We start from the raw sequence: 17,488 nt of genomic DNA, 5'->3' as shown, positions 1-17,488 counted from the left end.
AGATTCCAGGGATTGAGGATGATTGTGAAATGGCAACTTGGTTATGCTACATAAGAAGGCCAGCCAAGCATTAAACAGGGGCATCTGGAGAGTTTGGAAATCCTAACAGGCTTTTCAGCCAAACTCTGACACAAGGCAGAATAGATCCTTACAGATTTATGGGCCCTACTGGGACAGAGAACCCCCCCTCACCATCCCCAGCTAGAATTTCTGTCACTTTACCCTACTGACAGTAACTCCCCGGGGATGAACCTCTCTGGTAGAAGATAAGCAATCTTACAAATATTAAAAATGTGCTTTTTGCACAGTGGACAAGTGTTTGATCTTAATAGAGCTGCACAATCCTCAAGCCAAACAGCTGCTGAATGGTCCCTGATGGAAGCGTGCCCTCTCCAAATCAATATAATACCCACACCGAGCATTAAATCAGGCCAGGGCTCACAAGTTCTCAGACCCACTACTGCATTTGTGATCAGGCTTTATTCTGGTTTATTATGATAAACATCATCACGAATGGGATATTGTTTGATTTCTACAACTCACCTATAACAGAGAAAAGCCCTTTGGAAAGTATTGGCTCTTAAAAGAGCAAAGGAGTTATGGATAATGGCTCATGCATTGCTATTAAGTCACAAGTGTTGAACGGGATTGCCATGGGACGCAGAAGGGATAAGCACATGGTGTTGCTCAGCCAGCTGGCTAGAAACGCTCTACTTCATAAGACGGGTACTTTCAAAACCTTTTGACATGGGAAAGTAGTTTTGTAGCTCTAAGCCTGAGAGAATAACTATGAGCATTTTTGGCATTCCAATGATTATATCTAAGTATAAGGCATTTAGACATGGAATGGGACTACTCTCTACACGAGGATGCTACAAATGAACCTGCTTGGAAAGTCCTGAAAGTACATAAGGCTTGGCTGTTCACTTCTGTTTTCCCATCAAGCCACTTGTCTAATGGCCCACATTCTTTCTATTCCTGCAACATGGATGAAACACGAAAACGTACTAAGTGAAAGGAGCCAGGCACACAGGTCACATGTTGTATGATTCTATTTATATAAAATGTCCAGAATAGGTAAATCCATGAAGACAGAAAGCAGATTAGTGTTTGCCAGGGGGTAAAGGGAGAGGGGGAATGGGGAGTGATTGGTTAATCAGTACAGATCTCCTTTAGGGATGATGAAATTAGTTTGGAACTAGAGGTGATGGCTGTACAACACTGTGAATGTACTAAATACCACTGAATGGTATATTGTACGAATTTCATGTCAATTGGGGAAGGGGAAGGAAGGGATGGAAGAAAAAGGAGGGGAAGAGACCAGATTTAGGAAGATAGCTACCATAGAATAGTAGAGAGAGCCTTGGATTTGGAGTTAGGGGACCTGAGTTTGAATACTCTTTCATTTACTGCCTGTGACATTAAAGATAAGAGAGATGACATTTCTGGGTCTCAGATAATTCATCTCAAGTAGAATCAAACAGAGCTGTTTTGAGTCCCAAGTGAGACTTAACACACACACACACACACACACACACACACACACACATCAGTGACATATTTTTAAGGCAGTACACAAAGCCCACTTAATTCATACTATAGCTCAAACTGTGATTATGTAATAGAAGTAACAGATTAATAATTCATCAGAGATAATCAAGGCAATTTTCAGAAATCCAAATACTCCAAAGAACTAGATGTTTTGTAATTATAGTTTATAGTTTATTTTCCTGGTATCAAGGCATTAATTTAAACCTAAAAATTAATTTTATGGCAAATGCTTCATTCTGGAACAGTGTTTGAATTACATCAAAAGTAACTTTCATCAATTTAAGATGTAGATTTTTGAAAGAAAAACTTCAGTAGCTCTAAAAGGAGAAACCCACTGATTGAAAAGGAGGCTGGATCCCTCTAAGGAAATTTTTTCAGTGTCACCACAGAGATGACTGTCAACCAGGTGGACAGGATGACTCATTCTGTGGATGTCACTCAGCGCTGGCACAATGGGCGTGAATGAAATGGCCATGGTGACAGGGATGGAAGCTCAGCATTGGCTCCTTTTCATCAAATACCATCAAGATACTGCCTCTGGGAATGACCAAACTACCAGTAGTAGGACCCTACACTGCAAGGCATATTTCCTCACAGAGAATAGCCAGCCAATTGGTGGCAGTTTGATTACACTGGACCCTTTCTACCTGTCGAAAGTAGTAATTCATTTTAAAAAGAACTGTCACTTTGGATCTGAGTTTGCCTTCTCTGACCTCCTTGCCTCCATCAGAATGACTATTCAAGGGCTTATAGATTGCCTGATCTACCAGTATGAAATCTACACACCACTGAAAGAACCAACTGTTGCACACCCTGCAACAGCACAACACTCAACCAAGACACCCATTTCTTGGGAGAGAAGGTGCAATAAAGGGCACATGACTATCATGTCCACTAATTTTAGCATGTTCCTAATCATGCAGAAACAGACTGCCTAAGAGAATGGCAGAATGACCCATTAAAGGCTCAGCTAAGTTTCCAACTTGGGGACAAAGCCTGCAGGGTTGGGGATCTGACCCAGTGAAGCATACACACTGAACCAGTAGCCAATATATGCTAGACTCCCCATGTCACTGGAATAGGACCTAGGGATGTTGGTAGGATTGACCCTTCTCACCATCACTACAGTGACTTATATTCAGAATCTGGACTTCTTGTCTCTGTTCCTGCCATATTAAAGGTCCTAGTTTTTGGGTGGAAAGAGTACTTCCTCCATAGAGAGCCCGATGCTATAATGAGAACTTGGTTGTTTGGGCTCATGATACCGTGGATGAATGGGCAAATAAAGGAGTTTCTCTACTGATAGGAACAAAAGAACCATGAGAAGCTAGGGTAGCTGCTGTACATCAGCAGTGAGGAGTGTGTCTAGAACCCAGGGATTGCACTGGGACATGTCTTGGTTCTTCTGTGGCCAGTGATAATGGTGAGTGGGAACGAGGGCAACTATAGCTCATAAGGGCAAGGCAACCAAGGGTTTAGAACCCTTGAAGGTGAAAGTCTGGGTCCTTCCACTAGGCAATCACTGGCCAAAGTCAAGCCAAGGGTAAGAGAAATCTAAAATTGGAGTTGAAGGGAGATATGACTATCAATTACAATCTTGGGATCAGCCACAGCAGAGGACACTTTAGCGTATTTCCTTATGCAAGCCCTCTTGCATTAATGTCTTTGCAAAGATTGCATTTTGGAGGGAGCTCTGTGGCAGATTGGACTTATGTCCCCCTCTAATTGAGAAAAGACCTAAGGGCATCTTATTTTTACAAAACAGAATGTCCCATATTTTAATATAAGAGCCAGACATAATGGAAAGCTTGGGAAGATCTGAGCAGTTCAGAGGGCGAACTACATTGGAGACCTCTTAATACATCACTTGAGATCCTCTCAGCCTTACCTGTCCTATTCTAGCCACACTGTGGCCACCGGATCTCTGTGAGTGCTGATAGCTTCATCCAGGTGCAACCTGACAGAGCTGCACCTCAGCCCTGCCTCATGCTCTCCTTACCTGCCACCCTGGGGCACTTCTGTTCATATCTAGGACGCCTTCATCATCCAGGCACAAGAATCCTGGAAGGGTGGTGGAGTTACCACTCTGATCTATAGGGTGGGGGTGGGCAGACCAGAACTCAGGATAAAAGAGCAAGGGTCCAAGATGCATGTCATTCTCAGGTGGCCCCATGGGATCAGCAACCCTTTGCCTCTAGCAGCAGCAAACTCTCCTTCCCTCCCTGCTTCACTTCCCCAACTCACCCTTCTGCTCCCTGGAATCACATTCCCCAGTAAAAATTTTCACACCTGCTCTGCTTTCTGGAGAATCCAGGCTGAGACATTATGGACTCCTTCTTTCACTCGGACTCCACACACTCTGTGAGGAAATCCTGTTGGCTTTGCCTTCCTCATAAGTCCAGGACTCAACCATTTCTCACCAACTTCCCTGGTAGTAAGCTGGTTGGAGCTTTTGTCATTTCTCACCTCATTAACAAAGTAGCCTGGATGCTCCCAGTAAAATGCAGGTCACTTCATGCCATTTTGGGGGACATCCTTAATAGCTTCTTACCTCATTCAGAAAAAAAATACATCTGCAATATATCCTTTTACATTGATATATTTATTTTGTATTTATTTCTTAAAATTTTTAATGCCTTCTAATGATCTGCAAAGTACAAATGCTCTGTCCCCCATGACTAATCTGATCTCATTTCCTACAAACCTCTCTTCTTCAGGCACATTTTCCTCCTTGTCATTTAAACATCCTACGCACGCTCCTTCCATGTCCCCTCTGCTCTGGGTCTTTGCATTCTTTCAGAATCCTTCCCCCAACATCCAGATGACGGCCTGGCTTAGTGTTTTTGGCTCCTTCGGGTCTTTACTCAAATGCCACTTTCTCAGTGAGGCCTTCTCTGATCATCTAAAAGGCAACCCCCAGCCTTCCTTCTCCCTGTCCCTTCCTTCATTTTTCTCCATTATACTTACCACCATCTGACATTCTATGTTTTATTACTAATTTTCTTGGTGATTTCCCTCCGCTAGAATGTAAAATCAGGGAGGCCATTTATTATACCTCTCCAATACCTAGAATAGTACTTGCATATATTAGGTGATCAATAAATATTGGTTAAAAAAAAGAAGAAGAAGAAAGGAAAGAGCAAACACTAACCACAATAAAACGCCACCTGTCTAGAGTAAGATTTCCTACCATCGCAAATCTTTGGATCGTGGCCTCATACTCAGAAGTAATTGGAAAGGGTGTTGAGAGGGAAACAGAGCAGCCACAAAGACCACTAAAGACTTTGTCACAGGAGAGCCCCTCATTTGTGCCCTCCTTTTAGATCCTTTATTTATTGTCATGTACAGATCTTTTCTCTAGTTTCTAGTTTCCCAGCTCATGAAAAGATTGAAATAACAAAATATAAAGTGACAGTAGCTGGCAATAAGAAAAGACAATTTCAATCCCTCTCTGGAGTTGAGTAATTACGATAATACTTGGGTGTGGGTAAAATTAAGCTAATGCCTGCAAAAATGTTAGCCAAAAGCTTCATGTATCATATAAATACAGAGATCGTGTTTTTGAAAGACAAACTGGGACACAGGGAGCCCTTTCCAGGTGCAAAAGGGGTGTGGGAAGTTTAGTTAAAATGATGATGCTAAAATATTTGAATTTCTGGAATATTCTGATGGCAAAATATTTTAAAGAGGGCTGTACCAGAAAAATCCAGGGTAGATTTACATGTCACTACATGTAAGAGAACATTTATAAGATGCTTTAAAAATCACAAATGCCTGCTTTGTAATTCTAAGAAAAGGATTTGTTTGAAAATTTTGGGAACACCCCACATATTCTTACAGAAATGAAGCAAAGTAGAGTCTGACATCAAAATGGAACACTTTACAATCTAATTTGTAGCTCTGAACAAATGGAACCATTTTTCCCATACTCAAAATTTCCTTCAATTATTTTTTAATTGCAGTAATGAAAGGCAAAAGAATAATTAAGCATACCAAACAGATTCAGTGAGAATAGGCATAGGGTTGGTAGAAAGGATTTACTGTCAGATATGAGGCATTAGACACTTGTAAAATCTGTTTTTAAATTACTAACTTGAAGAATAGACACATTAAGTGAATTTCTGTGAGAAGAGCCTATTCATGGGACAGGCTCAGTGTGAGGCATAAAAAAGTAACCATTGTACTGTATTCATGAAAAAAAAATCACATTCAAAGGTCAGGACGTTTTAGGTTATTTTTTAAAACATATGTTTTACCATTCTTTGAAATAAAATAAGGTTAAATCACAGTTAATACCAACGTACACTTGTCACACAAAAAAGTCAAATTATTCTAAAACATAATTTCTTAATTTGGGGGGAAGTCAAGAACACCTTCAATAATCTGCGAGAAGTTACGAATTCTCTCAGCAGTGCCCTGATGTACTTGTGTACAAATTTTCATTTAATCACAGATTTCCAGGAGGACAACCATGGACCACCAAGGAAGGCCATGAACTTCTGGTTAATGAATTTCAATCTGAAGGGTAGTAATTAACATACTTTGTACAATAAGGAAATATTAAAATAATCAACTAGATAAGTTGGAAATTAACAATTTCTCAGCTCTGGAGGGAAAAAAACCACTATTTCAATTAACCAAATAAAATTCACTCATTTAACAAGATGTATTATGAATTAGTTTTCTCTGTCTAGTACCTCCTCAGAGCTGATCTAAGAAAACAGACTCATACTCCAGGCCAGCCAGGGTTTGTTCACACAGGTGAAATAACTAGACATTCTGCATCCAGGTGTCGGAGAATAGGACGGAGTGGGCGTGGCCCGTGCCGAGCAGATCTGACTGTTGAGTCTGGGCTTGTGAGCCCACACAGCACTGCCTCCTAGAGTATTTTACTGGCCTTTTGCAGCACCCACCAATCTCTCCATGGTCACCTGAGTCAAATTACTGGGATAGTCCCCTATAGAGCTGCATTATCCTAAAGGAATAAGCAAATACTCTGAAAGTTATATATGAAGCCACATGAAAAAGTTGCATGATGGAAAAGAATTCAAAAGTCTCACTAATTTTTTAGAAGTTAAATTTAAAAAAATAGTAAAATGAGAGACTTCAAAGGAATGTCCTGCTTGCTCTGGATTGCTATCCTGGGGGCCCCCTTCCACTTTCCTCTTCCTTAAGGATACTACATTTGGAAAGTTTAGGAAACACTGGTGGAGTTAATTTCTTGGAGGTTGGCTGTTCAAAGGAGCATCTTTAACATGGTTTTAGTCCTGTGAATTTGGGTCAGATAGGTGGGGAGAGATGCAGAACCCCATTAGATGTCATTGTAGGTCTAAAAAACTCGTCTCTCGGGTAGCCAGGAAAAATATTAAACAAAGGTAGAATTTCATTCTACTTTAACAGGGCAATAAAACTCAAGGACTTTGAAAAAGAACGAAAGGGTCTGAAGAACCCAATGGAATGATATAAAAGGGCCTCTAGAGACCCTCGTCCATGCATTCATTTATTGAACAAATACCTATTGGTGAACGATCATACGCCAGGCTCTTTCTGGGCAATTGGGATACATAACTGAATGAAGCAAACCAAACCAAACAAAAACAAAAACCTTGGGGTGCCTGGGTGGCACAGCTGTTAAGCGTCTGCCTTCGGCTCAGGGCATGATCCCGGCGTTAGGGGATCGAGCCCCACATCAGGCTCCTCCGCTATGAGCCTGCTTCTTCCTCTCCCACTCCCCCTGTTTGTGTTCTCTCTCTTTCTGGCTGTCTGTATCTCTGTCAAATAAATAAATAAAATCTTTAAAAACAAAAACAAAAACAAAAACAAAAACAAAAACCTTGCCCTGTGGGGAAAGACATAAATACAAAACATAAAAACAAACAAATTATGTCATATATGAAAAGGTGCCAAGCTCTATGGATTTGTTTTTTAAAAGCAGAGTGCTAAATTTTATTTTTCTCTTTTTTTTAAAGATTTTATTTATGTATTTGAGAGAGAGAGAGAATGAGCTGGGGTCGGGGGGGCAGGGAGGGGCAGAGGGAGAAGGAGAAGCAGACTCCCTGCTGATCAGGGAGCCTGACTGTGGGGCTTGATCCCAGGACCCTGGGACCATGACCTGAGCTGACAGGAGATGCTTAACTGACTGAGCCACCCAGGTGCCCCAGGAGTGCTAAATCTGAAAGAGAGTGATTATGAAAGCCGTACTGAGAAGGTAACATTTGAACAAAAACCTGAAGGAGGTGAGAGGATTAGCCATGGACACATCTGGGAAAATAAGGTTTGAGGCACGGGGAAGAATCTAATATGGAAAGCCTGACAAGCGTGAGGAAGAGCAAGGAGGCCAGTGGAGTGAAAGCTGAATTATGAGTGGGAGTAATAAAAAAGAAAAGAAACAAAAAGAAGGTCTGACTCATTTGGGGCCCTTGGGGCAACTCTAAGGACTCTGTTTTTTTTTGTTTTTTTTGTTTGTTTGTTTGTTTTTTCTTGAGATAACTAGGAAGTCTGTTGGAAGGTTCTGAGCAAAGGAGGGACATGACCTGACATACATTTTAAAAAATTTCTCTGGCTGCTGTGTGAAGACTAGCCTGTAGCGGTCCAGCAAGGGTGGAAGCAGGAGACCTGTTAGGTGGCTCTTGGAATAAGCCAGAAGGGAAGACAGGTATTTTAAGAGAGCCAACGAAATGCAAAATTCAGCTGACACTGTGAAAGAAGTTCACTACCATCGATGTGGGGGTTGCAGATTTTGAGGCAATACCAAGAGGCCGACCCCTGTTTAAGTTATTGACTCCCAGTTATGATGATAATAAACAAGGCTCAGAATGTTCCAGCATGTCCCATGGGCCTCTGGACTCAATGGGCTATTAGTGAGACCTATTAGTAATTCATCCTCCAATCTGAGACAGCTTTGAGAGTGCAAGGAATGTTATTACACCTGGATAACAGGTGTAAGAGGAAGCTCCTTTTAGATAGGGCAACCCTACCTATAAGGAACCTAGGAAGCCAGTGGATGGTACCATCAAGAACTGGAGTTCATAAGTGGTGGGAGAGAGTCCAGCTTGCTTAATGAATAAACATCTTTTGGCTTGGGAAAATGTAGAATTAAAAAAAGAAATGAAAATCTAAATCAGACCCTAGCTAAGAATTTAGAAGAATAGAAGAAATTAGAAGAATAGAAGGAAAAATATTTTTCCCTTTTCTCCATTCCCAAAAGCATGCCTAGGAAAGGGCAGAGCAAGGCATTCAACCAAGATGATCTCACTCCTGAAAGAGTGCTCACCACTTTACTCTCTTGCCCCTATAAATAGCACTGGGACATCTGAAAAACTTCGGATTCCTCGTACTTATAAAGTTTAATTTATTAGATTTTCTAAGTACTTGCAAAGCACATTTAGGGGCTTTAAAAGAAAATAAACTACGTTTGTACTTAAACTATGTATTATTTTATTAAATTATTTATTAAAATATTATTACATTATAAAATCATCCTTGAAGTAATTATTATCATTAATTAAATTTACAAATAAAATAATAAATATACGGAAAAGTGAAAAAAGAACTAGTCTTTACATGCATTACTTTAATGAATCAAATGTTTGTTTTTAAAACCAGTTACCCCCAATAAGCCTTTTTTTTTTTTTGGCACAAAAATTGCCCCCAGCTACATAAGAATTCACCTTGACCTGTATTGTGTTACAAAGAAAGTAGTAACATATTTTGTTGCCCATCAGTATCTTTGTGCTAAGTGAATAAATCCAACTCTTTCACTGTTCAGGTGAGAATTCTTCAAAGCTCTTCAAATGAGCAGTCCATCCCCTGGAGCACCACTTCCTCACCTCCACCTCTCCACCTACAACTCCTTATGCCCAAATCCTACCGGTTCAGGATGTAGCTCAAAACCTCCCCTGCACCCAAGTTTAAGTCAGTCCCCACCCCCACCTCCACCAAATATACTCTCAGCATATTTACACAACTCTAATTCTATGTTTATGTGATTATTTGATGAATATTCAGCTTCTACACTAGATTGTAAGATCCCTGAGGACAGGGACATGTTGATGTTCTCCACCAAATCTACAGTATTAGCAGTGTCTGGAACATAGCCAGTGCTTCGTAAACATTTGCAGAGTGAAGGAAGTAATGAGCAATGTTGAGGGCATATAGCCCCTCTTTGGTGAAAAATTCCCCATTGTGTGTGTGTGTGTACTGTTAGAAGGACCCAGTTCTTCACCTCCCACTGCAGATACCAAAAGTCAGGGGAAAGGGGCCTCCCTCCTCCTACGCCCTCCCCGCCCCAGCAGCTAGGACTCAGCAAGAAACCTATGGCAGACAATCAGATGCTCCCATCTAGGATATCACTTTCTGGCTAGTGATTCAAAGTGGCAGGAACAGTTCAGAAATTACTGATGGCAGCGTACAGACAACATAGCAGCAACAGCACGAGGTGCCCAGCACCACAGATGTCCAGTGGCTGTGGTTGTGGTGTTGTCTGTGGAGTTGTTCCAACCAGATGGTTGGCTATGGCTCCAACTCCTTGCCTGCCTTGGGCCTGGCTTATTTTGAAAGCCTGGATCTACAATGATTCTGTAAATTACATGTTATTGTTTCAGAACATTTATTCCCTCCTTAAGCTAGACAGAGTGGGTTTTCTGTTACTTTCCATCAAAAACCTTGAGTCACACACACAGCGGATAATGAGAATAAAGCATGTCTACAAGCATGAAGCATTGCCACCTTTGTAAGACAGAAAATATTGGACTGTATTTGGCAGGCATGTGGGTGCTAAAGCAGAGGGCTTCTCTTTGGGTTGGAAGTCAAATGTTATTCAGGTTATGACTACTGATTGTAACTAAAACAGTTGTGAAATATGGGATAAATCCACATTTCTCTAAGCGTGGAAAACAGGTATGACATGAGATTATTTTAGGTGGAACGCCCACATGGCATTAAATAATATTGAATCACACAGTGAAAAAGTGATTCCCTTTTCCACAGTTTTTCAATTCTTCTGATACCACCAAGGACAGCAAGTTGAATTGGTATCTCTTTAATATTCTCTAACATCTATCACTCTTCCCTTTTAACAAAAGAAAGTCAGCCTCGGGCTTAGAGCATTCACAGGCAATAGTCTTGAGCTAGAATATAATTACATTTGTGTGTTCAACGTATTTAGCTTTCTGGATTACCTCCTTTTTACAGCAAGTCATGCTAATTTCCCATTTATTGTCATGATATAAGCTTTCTAAATAAATTTCTTTCTGTTAAAGAAGTGAGTCACTTAAAGATAATGAGTGAATAAGAGCGCAGGTGGAACACAGGGCAAAAATCCTGAAGATAGTGAGTATCTTCAGTTTAGAAAAACTGAGCTGATCCATCAGTTAGAGCCACAGTTGCAAAATGCAAAAATTGGAAGCAAAATCCAGAACTTGAAAACAATAGCCACAACAGCTCCTTCCGAAACATTTCTGAAGGAACACAAGTGTGCAAGTGTGTGATGGACAAACCATCACTCTACTGGAGTTGAGGGAGTTGGAGGGAGTGGAGGGAGTGGATGTCACCATCATTAGCCTGAAAGCAGGTAGGTCAAGAGACAAGACAAGGCAAGGCAGCACTTTCCTGAGGAAGAATCCACCTAAATCCAGAATGACTGTCAAACCCCCATCTTCCTCCTCATGCAGAGAAGGGATGGTTCTCTTGTGCACACAGGTAGGAAATGGTAAATCTCTGAATGAGGGTAATGGGTCCATCTTGCTATCCTCGGTTTTGAGGTAATATGACCTATAATTATATGCCAACATTTAAATTTTTAGTTTTATTCTGCTGGCTTAATTTAATTTCCCTTAAATCAGTAATTCTCAATGAGGAGGAAAAAAATTTTTTTTTCAAACTACCTGTATATCAAAGATTCTAGAATGTTCCACTAGGGAGTAGGAATAGCAGTTCTCCCTTACTTCCTACCTAGTCAGAACCATTGTTACAATAAGAGTGAATCATGCCCTCTGGGGGGCAGGGGGGAAGCGGAGAAGATTTAGAACCACTGTTTCAGTGAGAGCCACAGTGTAACTCTCTCCCATCCATCTGCCAGACCACGTGGCAAGTCTATGGGTAAACGCAGAAATGGACAATCTGTTTACCTTTCAGCACCATAATACAGGGATAGAAGATAAGGTTAGGAAAAAATGCTCTCAGCACCATAATAATTTGTAAAACAGCTAGGCACTGGTTATACAGCATGGAGTTTCAGAAAAGTGGTTACCACCCAGAACAGGTTTTTAATGACAAAGGTCTGGTTTGTTTCAGCAGGAAATGCCCTCTATAACCTAGATACAATCTTTCTTTTCCTCCCTCTGTCCCTCCCATCTTCTCTTTTCCCCTTCCCTCCTTCTTTCTGTTCTTTTTTCTTTCCTCCCCCTAGCCTCCTACTCTTCTGAGTTCTTACATTTTTCTCTTTCTTCTTTCTTTCTCATGACCCTACTGGGGAAAAGCTGGGTGAGACCTGCTTTCATCTGGAGCAGGGGTTTCAGAGTACAGCTCTGTGCTATTTCAAATCTTGGCACCACAACTTATAAACTGCATGACGTTAAACAAATTGCCTCACTTTTTGTGCCTCAGTTTCTCCATTTACAAAATGAGAATGGTAAAATTATCTACTCAGTTGGATTTTGTGAGGAGTCAATGGGTGAATTTGTATAAAGTGCTGAGGATAGGAATAAGCACAATATAATCGTGAGCTTTACATTCCCTGGTAAGCTTTCCTTTGTCAAAAGAGTTCTTTTTTTTTTTTTTTAAAGATTTTATTTATTTATTCCACAGAGATAGAGACAGCCAGGGAGAGAGGGAACACAAGCAGGGGGAGTGGGAGAGGAAGAAGCAGGCTCATAGCGGAAGAGCCTGATGTGGGGCTCGATTCCATAATGCCGGGATCACGCCCTGAGCCCAAGGCAGACGCTTAACCGCTGTGCCACCCAGGCGCCCCTGTCAAAAGAGTTCTACTGCTCTCTGAAGATTTGAAACTCACTTTGCTACTGTTGCAGATGGCTGTGGCCATTGTCTAAATTGGCATGGCATTTCACCCATGCTTTTCATCAATTTCTCTTCTGTATCTCGGAATAATTTCATTCCTCAGAACACCATCCCCCCGCCCTCCCCCCACTCTGATGGTTTTCAATGTCTCCCCACTAGTTCTTACAGTTTGTGATTCAGTGGATCCCTCACTTGCATCAAAGACATCAGAACACACCTGATTGAACCCTCTCTTTTACCCAGAAAGAATCTTGGGTCTTCCCAAATAAATGATGTCACATCATTTCACAGTTAGTGAGAGAGGGATGACGAGAATGCAGGTTTCCTTACTCCTGGTCCATTGCTCTTCCTCCAACATTATCCTTCCTCCTCAATTTTGATAGAACTATAAACAGGATGACTCTAAGTTCCCATCCACGGTCAAAGCCATTTCCCTTCCATGACTTGAAATTCTGCCCCCTTTAAAAAAGCAGTCTCTGAAGAAGTGATGTCTCTAGCCTTTTTTCCTCCCCATCACACAATGGACAATCTGAGACTAGCATATCCATTTATTCATTTGTTCATTCAACAAGCTTTTGCTTGACCACTAAATTAATTCCAGGTCCTGTGCTGGGTACAAGGAATTCAGGGTTGAAAGACAGGGCCCCCCGTGTTAGAGGTCAATTCTTGAGCTGCTATTAATGTTAATATCTCAAGTGAAAGTCAGAGTCAGCCAGGCCCAGGAAAATTGGGGAATAGCAGCTCTTCAGAAAGGATACCTCTCACTTTCATCCTGTACGAAAGTTTTGTTACCTTTTCCTGTGTTATGAGTAACTAGGGTGTCAGCTATCCCAGATTTGGGCCTTTGAGTTTTTACTCGTTGCAAACACACAGATACACACACGTACCCACCCTTTTGGCCTATTCTCAAGCTCTGTTTGTACACTTCTGGCCACTTTTGCAGCTGTCCTTGGCCTCTTGATCCTACCCTCTCCTCTCCCAGGTACTCACAGAGTCTGCGTGCTGGGCGGGAGGCTGGGGATGCGGTGGATATCCTTGCAGGTGACTCTGAAGTCATCCTCCTGGTGGCACTCGCAGGGGGGAGACGGGCACCCTTTCCCCCCCAGGGTCCTGGGCAGGGTGAGAAGCAGCGCCAGAAGCAGCAGGGGCGTTGGCCTCATTTTCCAAGGGTCCCAAGGCTATTTCTTCATCCTCTACAATCTTCTCGGCCCTCTGCGCCCCGGGTTCTCGCAGGCTGAAGGACAGAGGGAGCGTGGGAGGAGAGAGGCCTCACTGGGGTAGTGACTTCAGCACCCAAGAGGAGGCTGGAGAGGGGAAAAGAAGTGGCTCTTAAGTGTTCTGTTTCCCTAGGCAACTCTCCACCCAAACAAACCTAATTGCTTCACTCTCCGTGCCCCGAGCCACGCAGCCCGCTCCGTCGGTTCCTGACACTCAACACCAGTCCGGGCTGTGCCTTCTGCTTTCCAACCCGCCCCGCGCGCTCCTCCCAGGAGTTCTCTCCAAAGCCTAGTTTAGACGCCGCCTTGTCTCTAAACCCAGGGGTCCACCTTTTTCCGTGGGGAGCCTCCCAAAGGCACCGCCTGCCGGGACCACCTGCACGCACTTCAGCCAGAGAAAGTCCCCGCGGCTGGACCGTCCCAGGGCGGACGGGGGTCCTGCAGAACCTCAGCTTCTCCCGACCTAAGAAGCCTCTGAGGGGAGTCGGAGGCGGGTGCACCTCGCTGGCCAGCCGGCGTGCGGCCGCAGCCGGGCGCAACACCCCCGGGCAGATCCTCGCCGCCCGCCGAGTCAGCGCAAACCCGGACCACTGGGCGCGAGCCGCCACAAGCACAGCAATGGGCGTGCGGAGTCGCCTGGCGGCGCGCGGCTCCCAGGGCAGCCGAGGACTCGGCGAGGCGGGTCAGGAACTGCGCTCTGGGGCCCTCTGCTGTGGAGAACGGGAACTGCAGGAACCCTTCCGTGTCCTCATCGGAACTCTGAATCCACCTTTGCCATGGGATTTGAAGCTGACCAGTCAATTCTGGTCTGCCCAGGAATTTTATTGAGCCGTACTCTACCCCCCTCGCCCCCCATCCCCCGGAGATGGGAAGAAAAAGAATACGGACGTGGCCCACTACCGTCTACTTAGGAGTCTTTGCGCAGTAGCCAAAAGGTTATTTAAAATATAAATCAGATTGTCCCAATTTCCCTCTTTGAAGCCTTAGTTGCTTACTAAATTCTCCTTGGAGTAAAGAGAATATCAGCTCCTCATATGCTGTGTGATTCCATTTATATGTTCTTCTGGGACAGGGACAGGCAATGGAAATCCGAATAATGATTAGACCAAAAAAAAAAGACGGGAAAGAACTCACAGGGGTTATGGGAATGCTCTATATCTTAATTAGACTAGAGGTTAAGTGGATGTATATATTAAAATTCATTGCACTGTACACTTAAAATATTTCAAAGTTTACAAGCTTTTATTAATAATCACCCCAAAATAGAAACAACCCAAAATTTCATTGACTAAGTAATGAATGAACAGTGATACATCCATACAATGGAATACTCTTCTGAAAAAAAAAGGGGGGGATTACAAAATTAAAAAAAAAAAAAGAAAGAAAGAAAATTATACATAAATTCTTTATCCTAACCGGTTAGGCTACTGTAGGGGCTGGTAAACCCTTTCTGTAAAGAACAATATAGTAAATATTTTAGGGCTTTGTGGGCCACATATGATTTTTGTCACGTTTTCTCCTCCTCCTTCTCTTTTTTTTACACAACCCTCTACAAATATAAAAGCCATTCTTAGCTTGTAAGCTGTACCAAAACAGCCCTGGGGCAGGATTTGACCTGAAAGCCAAAGTTTGCTGATCCCTGCCTTTCAAGGTCCAGCCCCTACCATCACTTTGCTGGACCTGGAACAAGACATGTTTATTATCACCTCTGGGATTTGTTGTGGCTGGAACTCTATGCTGCGAACAATCTGTACCCAGATCTTCACGTTATTCAAATCTTGCTTTAAATATCGCTGCCTCAGGAAGATTTCCTCTGGAGATGCTATCTAGTGACTATGCCCATCGCATTACCTCATTTCACTATCACCAAACCACTTACCATTGGTGACTGTTATTGATTAGTTTACTCATTTATTGCCTCTCTTTCTGCCCTCCCATCCCTAACAAAATAGAAGCTCTAGGTGTGCTGATCAGAAAAGAAAGAAAAAAGACACAAAGTACCAGTCTCAGGTATGAGAGAGTTGACACTAGAACATAGTATACAGCTATGAAGAGGATGACAAGAGAATATTATGGACACATTTATGTCAATAATTTAAAATTTATTAATGTTCTCAAAGAAGCAGCATTTTGTTTCATAGATTCTGTATTGTTTTTCTATGTTCTATTTCATTGATATATGCTCTGATCTTTATTGCTTTTTTTTTTGGCATCCATTGGGTTGAATTTGTCCTTCATAGTTTCTTTTTTTTCCTTTTCTTTCTTTCTTTTTTCCTTTTCTTTCTTTCTTTCTTTCTTTCTTTCTTTCTTTCTTTCTTTCTTTCTTTCTTTCTTTCTTTCTTTCTTTCAGTAGGCTCTATGCCCAACATGGTGCCCAATGCAGGGCCTGAATTCACTACCCTGAGATCAAGACCTGAGATGAGATCAAGAGTCAAACGCTTAATGGACTGAGACACCTAGGGACCCCTGTCCTTCTTAGTTTTTTAAGTTGAAGGCTGGAGGCATTGATTTGAGACCTTTTCTCTTTGATAATAGTATAGATATATTGTGCTATGTATTTCCCTATAAGTACTACTTTAGAGACATCTCATAAGTTGTGAGATCTTGTAAATTTATTTTCCTTCAGCTTAAAATACTTCCTAATTTTTAAAAATGTCTTCTTTGATTTATGGGTTATTTAGAAGTGTGTGAATTTCCAAATATATGGGGGTTTTCCTGATATTGTTCTGTTACTGATTTCTAAAAATATTCCATTTAGAGAAAGAATATAGTTTTTATGACTTGAAAACATTTAAATTTAGTGACTCAGAATGTGGTCTGTTTTGATAAATGATCAGTGTACATTTAGAAAAATATGTGCATTCTGCTCTCGTCAAGGCCTGCATTCTGTAACTGTCAGTAGGTCAAATTGTTGATAATGTTCAAGTCTTATATATTTTTTATGATTTATCTACTTATGTCAATTATGAGATGTGGGTACTGAAATTTTTTGCTACATTGGGGATTTATCTTTTTTTCTCTTGCATTTCTGTCAGTTTTTGCTTTGTGTATTTTGACATTCTGATGTTAGGTACGTAAATGTTTAAGAACTCTGTTATTTTCTTGGTGGATTGATGTCTTTATCATTATTAAATGGACTTCTTTATTTTTTGTGATACCCTTTGTTCTTTAATCTGCTTATTGATAGAGCCAATGCAACTTTCTTTTGATTACCATTACCACACTATTGTTTTTCTATACTTTTTTTTCAACTTCTTTATGTCTTTATATTTGAAGTGTGTTTCTTATACATACCATAGAGTTAGGTTTGCTTTTGACCTGACAATCTCTACCTTTTGTTTTGCTTGTATAGATTATTTATATATGATGTCATTAGTGATAATAAGTTTAAGTCCCTAATCTTGCTACTAGTTTTCTGTTTGTCTCACCTGTTTTTTGATCTTTTTCTCCTTTTTTTTTTTTAACTCCTTTTGTATTATCCAGGAACTCTCATCATTCCATTTTATCTTCTTTGTTGTCTCACCTATAACTCTTTGTCTGGTTATTATAGCAGTTGTTTTAGGGTTTAGAGTATGCATCTTTAAGTTAGTATAGTGTACCTTCAGTTGAAAATACACCACTTTGTGTATGATCTAAGAACTTGACTTCATTTTTTCCCACCCAGAGCCTTTTGCTTCTGTTGCCATGCATTTTACCAACACATA

General features: G+C 41.5%; 1 protein-coding gene across 1 annotated transcript in view; it reads right to left on the bottom strand.

The window, feature by feature from the left end:
• Positions 1-14,354, bottom strand: part of TSHR (thyroid stimulating hormone receptor) — a 160,976-nt gene extending 146,622 nt beyond the window's left edge. The window contains exons 1-2 of the mRNA XM_034643266.1: positions 14,161-14,354; positions 13,558-13,871 (exon numbers count right to left, since the gene is read on the bottom strand). Coding sequence (XP_034499157.1) covers positions 13,558-13,727 — 170 coding nt within the window. The 5' untranslated portion in view covers positions 13,728-13,871; positions 14,161-14,354. The remainder of the gene's footprint in view (positions 1-13,557; positions 13,872-14,160) is intronic.
• Between the last annotated feature and the right edge of the window lie 3,134 nt (positions 14,355-17,488).

Source organism: Ailuropoda melanoleuca, chromosome 14 (assembly GCF_002007445.2).
Source record: "Ailuropoda melanoleuca isolate Jingjing chromosome 14, ASM200744v2, whole genome shotgun sequence".
NCBI classification, from domain to species: domain Eukaryota; kingdom Metazoa; phylum Chordata; class Mammalia; order Carnivora; family Ursidae; genus Ailuropoda; species Ailuropoda melanoleuca.
This window is presented reverse-complemented; position numbering and strand designations above follow the sequence as displayed.